The sequence below is a fragment of the Octopus bimaculoides genome, chromosome 23 (genome assembly GCF_001194135.2).
Source record: "Octopus bimaculoides isolate UCB-OBI-ISO-001 chromosome 23, ASM119413v2, whole genome shotgun sequence".
Taxonomy (NCBI): Eukaryota; Metazoa; Mollusca; class Cephalopoda; order Octopoda; family Octopodidae; genus Octopus; species Octopus bimaculoides.
The window spans coordinates 197,412-207,741 of NC_069003.1; the positions used below are offsets into that span (position 1 = coordinate 197,412).

The 10,330-nt window shown below is 33.9% G+C and overlaps 1 protein-coding gene across 1 annotated transcript in view; it reads left to right on the forward strand.

The window, feature by feature from the left end:
- The window catches only part of LOC106879461 (phospholipase ABHD3), a 37,824-nt gene extending 27,500 nt beyond the window's left edge, over nt 1-10,324 (forward strand). The window contains exons 4-10 of the mRNA XM_014929025.2: nt 463-523; nt 986-1,037; nt 2,150-2,262; nt 2,735-2,908; nt 3,344-3,392; nt 4,023-4,188; nt 6,735-10,324. Coding sequence (XP_014784511.1) covers nt 463-523; nt 986-1,037; nt 2,150-2,262; nt 2,735-2,908; nt 3,344-3,392; nt 4,023-4,188; nt 6,735-6,916 — 797 coding nt within the window. The 3' untranslated portion in view covers nt 6,917-10,324. The remainder of the gene's footprint in view (nt 1-462; nt 524-985; nt 1,038-2,149; nt 2,263-2,734; nt 2,909-3,343; nt 3,393-4,022; nt 4,189-6,734) is intronic.
- The last annotated feature ends 6 nt before the right edge of the window (nt 10,325-10,330 follow it).

The following is a 10,330-nucleotide window of genomic DNA, read 5'->3' on the forward strand; positions in this document are numbered from 1 at the left end:
AGACAGAGGCATGGCGGGAGAAAAGATCATCATCATCATCATCATATATATATATAAAGAGAGAGAGAGAGAGAGAGAGGGAGAGGGGGGACCAGTCAAGCAGCACATCACGCTGTAATTCTTGGGCTGAGAAATCAACACTTAAAAGCCATAATTTTAAGGAGCGATAAGAATTTTTGAATAAAGGAAAATGGGTAGTGGTGGTGGGTAGGTACCGCCAGCGAGTAGAGAGGGCTCTTAATTGTAGATTTTAAATATTTGAGAGACAACAATGCATAAATCGTAATTTTTTAAAAGAGCACATATACATATAAAGATACAATTAAGATGATAATTTATTTTTGAATGCAGAGACACTGTTAGAACAGCAGAAACATTGGGTAAATTACCCTTAGAAAGTGGGGAAATATGTCAACAAATAGCTATATATATATACATATATATATTGTTGTCTTTTCACAGGAAACAGTAGAGAAACTTATGCACTTCATATAGTACAACAATCATCTATTTTAGGATATAGGTGAGTTCTTTTGACCTTTCTAATATCTCATATTTTTTTAATGAAACTAATTCTAATCAAGTATGTTATGAATATTGTTGTTTAGTTCTTGGTCAACCTTGGTTCAACTGATCCATGATCAAAAATGTTTCTATCACAATTATTCCTTTATTTAATATGGCCATGATGATATAATTCTAAATTATGTACTAAGTTGCTGAGTTATAAGATAAATATATATCTGTATTGATTTTATTTGTAGACAAAAGCTCTCTCTAGGGTTATTTAAAATTTAAAAACAAGATCACTTGAGTGAAAGAACAGTATAGATAATGGATTATGAGGTGGATGTCTTTTATTAAAACCAGCTTCTTGAAGCTTTTTAGAGTCTACAAACATACAAAGTCACATATGTACAAACAAATAGCTTTCAACATATTTCCTATTTTTGCAATTATGCTACCAAACTTTTTCTAATTGCAGGTCAGTTGTATTTAATTACAGAGGAACGAGTGCAAATGAAGATAAGCTTTTAGTAAGTATGTTATAATCATTATGGTTATTTAGCAGGTTTATTCTCTCTGAATTTAATGCAAGAGAAAACTAAAACTGGTCGTCAGGATGGCTAAACAAAATGTTAAATTTTGCTCCTTTTGATACGTGAGACAAGAACCTTTTTACTTTGAAAATGTTCCACACAAACACCAACACTAATGCATGTCAAAGTGCACCCTGCAGCTCTCAGCTAAAGTATATTTGGAATGATTGACCTGTGGATTATACTGGGGTCATTCAGTCAACGCCTGATATCCCACAGGTCCACTTGACAAGTGTTATTATCACACAACAACATCACCCTTGCACTTTGAAGCGTACAGTATGCTTGTGAGTTATGCAGGGATATAAATGTCTGCAAGAATAGGTCACATCTGTAAGTTGTTTGGCTTTAGGTTTACAGCTGACCTAACACTACACAACAATAAATCAATTACTGGTCTTTAGATCAGAGATCAATATTATTCTTCCTTGACATGTTAAGAACATCCCATTTTCCTCAGAAAATGCATCAATAATTTCATTTAGAGAATTACTAAGTTTATATGTGTGAAATCTTTTATTTTGGCTTGAATAATATATAATGAATGGCTCTTATATCAATTCATTATGAAATAATTATGTATTCCATTCGTTCTAATGTAGTCTAGAAATATTCAGTTACACAACCATGAAGTTGGCAAAACAACAATTATGTCTTTTATCTCATTATTTTATTAATTTGCCATGAGACAAACTGTGAGCACATTGTGCTCACAACTTTTTCCTGTCATCAACACTGCCAATAAGACCTCTCCCTCTCTCTCTCTCTCTCTCTCTCTCTCTCCAACTCCAACATGAGCAACCATTAATTCAAATATATATATATAATAGGTGTGAACTTTAGTTTGAAAACCTTGAAACTGAGACTTAATGAATAAATCCCTTGTGATGTTTGTTCCATTACATCATTTCAAACATCCCGGTGTTTCCTGTTCGTTTTCTCCTAGAACTGGAGGGACATAAAATATAATTCTGATATTAAGGTTTTTGTTTGTTGATTTTTATTTTGCATCTGAGTTACTATTTATGACATTTTGTTGGTTTTTGCAGACACCAAGAACATATTGTGCCACTGATACAGAAGACTTAGAGACTGTTGTAAATCATGTGAAAAATTGTTACCCAGAAGCACCATTATTTGGGGTAGGAATCTCCCTTGGTGGGTAAGTTGTGAATTGATTTCATATTTTGGATTTGTTATTATTTACTTATCTACTCTTATGGAACAAATCTACAACTAAAGGCATTCGAGTTGTATCTTTTTTTAAAAAATTTTTGTTAATCAAGGACTCCATTTTATTTTTTAAGGATGACAGGGTAGGGTTTATTTTATGGAATTTTGCCATTTTACTTACTCCATCTAGCAGGGTGAGCAATCACATATTTAGATCATTAGCCTATGTGTGTGTGTGTGTTTGTGTGTCTAGAACGTATCTACTTATTGTTTAGAGATATGTTCAGTGACATTCTGACTCTCCCATGTTATTTTCAGAGTCTTTTGTCAACAGTGAAATATTAAATCCATAAACACTCAATGTTCATTCTCCACGAATGGTTTTTTGTAACTTTCTTCCTTTACTTGAAATTCTTTGTTAATCATTTATTGTGTCCTTTTTCTCTTAAAAATCTTTTTAGGATGATAATGACTGGTTATTTAGCAAAATGTGGTGAAAATGCTGTCTTCCAAGCTGCTATGGCTGTATCAGCTGCCTGGGATTCTTTTGAATCTTCAAAAACTCTAGAACAACCAATTAATTATCTCCTTTTCAACAAATACTTGGCCAGGAATCTAGTAAATTTGGTCCATAAGTAAGGGCAAACTTTTTTTACTCTGTATATATATGTGTGTGTGTGTGTGTGTGTGTGTGTGTGTGTGTGTGCGTGCGTGCTCAACACAGTCTTCTCTCTTGCACACTACGTCTGATGCCCCTGTATACTCAGTTCTTCTCTCCCTGTTAGAATTCAGTGAATCTGTCTACATACTTCTCTGTCTACCTTCCACATTTTGTCTGAAAAGTGGCAGATAGATATAAACATGTTTTTTTTCTTTCTTTCTTTGAAGGAACATGTCCCACCTTATATAATGTAATATTTTTTGTTATGATTATGTCAGGGAGGGGGGGGGGAGATATGTCCAGTTTCCTTCCACATCAAAAGCTAACAAATATAAAAATAGAAATTAAAAAATGAGTGAATTAAATTATTTCTTGATCCAATTTTAATACTTAGAAACTTTGTTTTCAGAAATATTGAGTTATTTGAACATCATTTTGATATGGACTACGTAATGAAGGTATGTTTTTGGTCTCTTAAAACTTAACTTTGTTCTCCTTGACAAACATTGTTGCGCATTTTGCTGTACCTATTTTTGCATTTTCTAATACATAAGTTAGTGATCATAAAGACAAATTAGCGAAACTAGTACATTAGCAAATTTAAGATGATAATTATATTTCTTTTTTTATTCTGTCCTATCAGTTCTACTGGAAAGCACTCCAACCAAAAATATGGACTGTTTGTTCTTACATTTCTTATTTTCATTCTCTTGTAAGTGAAAGTAAATGTGTGATTCTAGAAAAATTTAGATTCCAGTTTGGTAACTTAAAAAAAACCCCAATAAAAGTAAATAACCCAATAGGTTTACCAATAATTTTGTGAAATATTCACGGGTCCTGCTTGTCGATGTTATTATGACATGCTCCTCTGTAGAGATACATCAATGAATCTAGCATCTAATTAGTATTACAGAGTTAATTAAGTACCAGGCTCCTCACTGAACTATCACTACTAACATTCGATTTGTCACAGTTCTACATTTTCTTTTTATTACTCTTAATCGTTTTTTAATCAATGTACCCAGTTCTACATTTTTTAAAATCCTAACCTGTATTTGAGCATTTCTTATTGATCTCAATGATTCCAGAGCCAGACTATAAAAGAATTTGATGACAGATTCACTGCTAAACTCTTTGGTTATGGTACTTGGGAAAAATATTATAGAGATGCCTGCCTGAATGACAAGCTTCATCTCATTAAGATACCACTTCTCTGTCTAAATGCCGCTGATGATCCTTTCTCTCCATATCATGGTAAGAAAAACTTTTCCTCAACTATTCTATCCCTATCCCCCACTAATCTTGCCATTTTCAATTTGGACAGAATAATGACCGGTGACAAGAAATGGCTTCTCTGTCAAAATGCCAAGCACCCAGGACAGTGGGTGGGGAAAGGAGAAACACCAGCACCCCAGGCCAAAGAAGGTCTTCACCCACATCAGGTGTTGTTGTCTGTTTGGTCAGATATGAAAGGTTTAGTCCACTTTGAAATTGTAAACCCAAGCCAAATGAGAACAAAGGGGATCTGGTGCAGGCAGGTTGCATGGCTTCAGTCAGCACGAGAAGAAAAATGACCATCTTTGGTTTCAAGATGGAAGGTGTTCTTCTATCAGGATAATGCTTGGCCTCATAGAGCGAATATGACATTGCAAAGGTTGGATCAGTTTGAAGGGGTGCTTTCCTTGTGACTGGCAAGGGGGTCATTGGATATTTCATTGTAACAAGTGTATCTTTTGTTTTTTTGCTCCTTCAGGTACACATCATCAGGTAGATGCTCATCTCGTTCATTTCCTATTGTATTCTTCGTTACTCTGATGAATTCAATTCAGTCTCTGCATCTAATTTATGGCGACTGTGGCTTTATGTTACTCTTGAAAAAGTTCAAAATGCTTTTTCATTTCTTTCTGTATAGAGTTATGGTCAGGTTCATCTCCTGAATTTCTCTTTGATATCATTTGCTCAGTTCTAAAATAAAAATACAATATTGTGTCAGACATTGAAACATTAATAGCAAAATGTGTGCAACAGATCAAAATGTTCTAATTTTAAGCAGTTGCCAAATTTTTGACACCTTTGTTACATGTTAGATTTGTTTGCATCAAGTTAATCATGATAGCCTCATTCTGTTCTCACAAAATAATTAACCAACACATGACCCAAAATAACAAGATTAAGACCATTAGCTCCTATAACATGTTTTCTTTTCTTTTCTTTTTGTAGAACTTAGTAATTTCGCATTTGCAAGCAAATGTGAAATAAATTATTTGTAATTTTATGTTATTTGTTAAAAATGAAAAAAAAAAATATGAGAAAGAAATAAACTCAACTAAACTTTACGTCGTTTTCGAAGTGACATTTCATTCTGGCACATAACGAGGGTGATTTCTGCATATTTCAAGTTGATTGCTGTACATTTTGGCAACATTCCACATTTATTTAGTCCACCATGACACTCTGTCATATATTCTTCAATTATATTCATTGTTCTATTCTGAGTTTTCACTGCTTTAAAATAAAGTGTCCATAATGGCCACCACTTCACAATGTGAAAGTGAAGAATAATATAATTATCTTTAGTTTCAACAACATTCTGTATTTGAACAGATAAGAAAATTATCAACACTATCAAAATAGTTATGACAACATAAACTGGGACGTCCAGTGTTCAGTGATGTCTGGGCTGTGATATTAGAACCACTTGATTTTAATCTCTCTTGCTCAAATCACATGGTGACTTGGTGACAGTTGAGAAATTCATGGCAACTGATAATGTTTGTTTATAGATACCAAATTACTATTGTTTCTATAGTGAATAAGTTTCTATCTTTTCTGATGAAGGCCTTGAGAAAAACAGTAGCATTTCTATTTTTGGTACTTGTGTATCATGTCTAATTGGTAGATAATACTGTGATGACATTTTCAGACAACTACTTATGATGGTGTAGGGGATATCTCCAGTGTGAACTTCAAAAATTTTACGGCTTTTCCTGCGTCTCTATCCCTTTTGTGCAAAAAATGCTGACCTTGGGGAAATATTACCTTGCTTAGAAATAATGTTGGCGGCAGGTAGGGGTACCTGGCTGTAGAAATCTGCCTCAACAAACTTTGTCTGACCCATGCAAGTATAGAAAAGTGGACGTTAAAATGATGATGATGATGATGATGATGTGATTTTAATATCACTGCTGAAACATCCTTGCTGCCACTGTCTGTTTGTCTGGGCAACAAGATATCTCCCATTTATCAAGAGTTCATCTCATGATCCTAATATCACAGCTCATACAACCTTCATACACACTGCATCTTTGTGTTTGTCATCATAACAGTTTGGGATGTTGTTTACAGTTTACTTATGAGTCTCAGATTACAGCTTCTACACATTGAAATACTAAATAAATTTATTGTTTACTAAATCCTTTACTACTTCCATGTTTCAGAATGACAACATTCCAAGTAAACTGCAAGACATAAAGCAATATCAGATGTTATAGGCTCTGATTTATAATGTCTTAACATTATTTTACTTTGAAAATCTTAGCAGTTAGGTTCATTCATAAAAAAATCATATTATTACCAAAATTGATTGTTTGTATACCAATGCATTATCCAATTTCTTTTCCACTTTCTATTTCTACAATTATTGAAATTGATTCGATTTCAGCATTTTTAAATTCTACAGTTTTTTTTCTTCCTGATTGTACAATTGCCAAAACTCAGAGTTTTTTGTCTTTTAACTCATCCCTGGTTTCTCTGTTTTATTTTGTGCAATTACTGAAATGATATCCCTTTACATCTTTCAGCAATTCCAGTTGCGCAGGCGAAAGAAAATAAAAACGTTGCCTTCGTTATAACTTCCCATGGTGGTCATATTGGATTTATGGAAGGAATTTTTCCACGCCATGCAAACTACATGGACCGCCTTTTCGTACAGTTTGCTGATGCTATTTTTAAACATGCACACACGGAATTAAAAACTGATTAAGTAGATTATAATGAACATTTCTCCCACTCACACACACTTTTACATCCATTATACATTATACAACTTGAATTTAATGGAACAAAAAAATTATTTCATTTTCCAAATAATTTTATTTTCATCAGTTAATTTCATTTTTCTCAATTTGAGTGGGGAGCTTATTTAAAAACGTAATAGTTTTAATTTTAGACTTCAAGATTTTAAGTGAAATTATAATTAATGTGATTTAATTAACCGATCAACATTTTCTGTATAAGTTTATTTTCCTTTACAGCTATATTTGTAACTTAATTAAATTATTAGTAACTTTAGTGATATAAACTAGCTAAGCTCTCCAGTCAATGTGTGCATGTGTGTGTGGGACTAATAGCTAAACGTAGGGGATTCCAGAGTATGGTAGGGTCCCATTTGTCTGTTTACTTAATTTTAGTGGAACTATATAAAAGATATTTTTTATTTTTGAGACACAATATGTCCAGTCTCTTTAGCAGACGTTGTTGTTAATATAGACTTATTAATTTACCAATTTACATTGATTAATGTGTAAATAATTACAGTGGAGTTGTAATTGTTATAGCAGCAACAACGACAGTAATAGCAATAACAATACATACCTTAACTGTTTCGGTTCCAATGGATTTGTGTGGTTTTGTTCAGTTATCGTTTTATTTTGTATGGCATTTGATATTATGTTTGTCATTCATCAGATGGGACATCTCCAGCCCATTGCCAGAATTAGCTGTGATAAATACTTGTAGTGGTTTTCAGCCTCTACAGGCTTGCTCTGCCTGCTAGAAATAGCAGCTAAAATCTCCCTCAAACCACACCCTACTGTCTTAAAAATAATAGAAATGATGTGGGTGGTGTAGTCATAGATTATATAAAGACAGGATAGTCATGGCTGGGAGACCTTTGATCATAGGTCTGCTCAATCAGGGTAGACTTTGGGGCTAAACAACTGCAACAACAACAACAAAAACTTCTTGTGATTTCTTTGAGATTTTTCAGTGAGAAAATCCTTATTTTTGTCATTGATAAGACGGTCTCCGCAGAAAGTATCTCTACTTCTGGATTGTACACATTCCAACAAACTCTTTCCTGTCAGTGGAACTGGTTGTGCGTTTGTGAGAGAGAGAGAGAGAGAGAGAGAGAGAGAGAGAGAGAGAGAGAGAGAAGAGGTGGAAAGAGAGACTTGTTTTAATGCAGTCATCGTTTAAGGAATATTTTATACATAATGTATCTAATGTATATAGAAGACAATATTTATTTTCATCCAATGCTAAATTTGTTTTGCCATTACTACTAAGGCATATTAACCTTGCTGGTCAGAGAGGGCTTGTGAAGGCCAAATATATTTGTGGAAAGGTTGATATTTGCATGGCTTGTCAGCCAGAACAAGAGTTCTTCAGTCCAATATAAATGTCAACCAGTCAATAATGAAATTGAAGAGGTTACCTGTATTATCAACTAAGCTAATTGGGGCACCTGGCATAATGCAAAACCTTAAACAAAGTATTTTATTTGGTTAATTCGGAGAAAGGTAAACTAAGGGGTTGTTGGTGTGTTGCAGTGAAAAAAGGAGAACCAAGACCTGTGTGTTACAACACCCCAATGACTCTTCTAGGGGATGAGGGTCCAAGGCAAGAATGAAAAGTGGTTGTAATCTTTGGGTGAGAAATAGTATTCTCTGAACATCTGAGGTATTTAATGGTCATCTGTAGTATCCAATAGGGGTCAGTTTGACAATAGTAATGATGAACTGTATTTGTAGATATTAGGACACTATGGTAGTCTGTATTAGTAGGGGCCAGTTTAAGAATATAGTAGTGGTTTGTATTAACAGGGTCCAGTTTTAAGTGACTAGTGACAATATTGTCAGGAACCATATTTGTGGTCTCTATTGAATCACGGCTGTGTTGAGAAATTCAATTGAACATTTGGTTCTATAATAACTGAGATAATCGGATGATTGTTGGGTACAACTGGACCCTGTATTGGAATATTGGGAGCTTCATTAAAATTAATAAAGTGAAATGCTGCAGAGATTAGTGTTATCATTAGGGCTTAAAACTCTTTGTAGATTGTCCTTAATTTTAAAGTTAATTAATCGATAAATAGAAAGTTGCTGTATAAAGATGAGGACTTATGCATTTCATAGAGTTCTCATCACGGTTTATATTTGTCTAAATAGATTTAATGCACTCATATTTCAGATGTACAGATGTGCGTGTGTGTGTGTAAAAAGAGAGAGAGGGTGGGGGTTTTGACTATTACTTACCCTTACACATATGTCATAGCTTGTACCTTGTTTGACAACACACAAATGCAAGGAATGATGTGTCACAACCTCACGCCCTATTTGAAAACACCCACACATTTTCCCTTTTTTTACAAATCATACTTTACATATTTCACACAACTAAACACATACCTCCTCATACTACAAGCATGCACGCCCACATGCACATGCCCCACCCCCCACACACAAACACAAACATTCTCTCTCTCTCTCTCAACAATAATAACTTTTTAAACGATTAATTTCTTTCTTCTAATATTTGCTGGACATATCTATAAAGATCTATTAATTTAGTTCAAATTAACTAATTTTCCTAATTTTTTTTATCAACATGAGTTTGATGGATCTTCAAATTCAATCATTTTCTCTGAATTTTAGTCATAGATATTTTGTTTTTTCCCTTCGTCAAGTTACTCACTTCACTGTTAAGTGGAATTGTTAATCTGTAAACTGGAGCAAGTTATTTACCTTGCTTACAGCTATGTTATTGCCTAAGGTAGAATTGGAACTCATGACCTTTGTATTCGGTAGTCCAGTACTTTAAGCACTCAACCACCCAGCCTCTTGGATTTCAGTCTTACTACATTTAATTCACACTTGAAAAGTGCATCAGAGTTTATATAAAACAAAGCATTTTATTCCTTCAAACCCATTTTACCTGTCGCATGTAGGACCGACCTTAGCATCTTCTCATAAAACCTGCTCCTCCCAATAGAGCAGCCAACAGTAAAATTGATCCCTGCTCTAGGGTTAGTCATATTTGCTCATCTTCCATGTGGCATCTAAGAATGGTGTCTTTATGTAACAGTGTAGAATGGTAACTCCTCTTTCTCATGTAGCATCATAGAATGATGATTCCTTATATCTCTTGCAGTCTTTTAGAATACTAAAACCTCTGTTCTTCATCCTGACACCATCCTGTCTCCCTTTTATAACATATTTTATTATCTCCTAATTTGGTATTGCAGCTTTACTCAAATTGAAAATGCTTTTGTTCTCATGAACTGACTCTCTCTGTCTCTAGGCATAGAACATGGACACAGTTAAACAGTCCTGATTATTCAGTTTATTTCTCCATGTTTACTTGATATGTTGTGACTTGGTCCAATTCTTATATA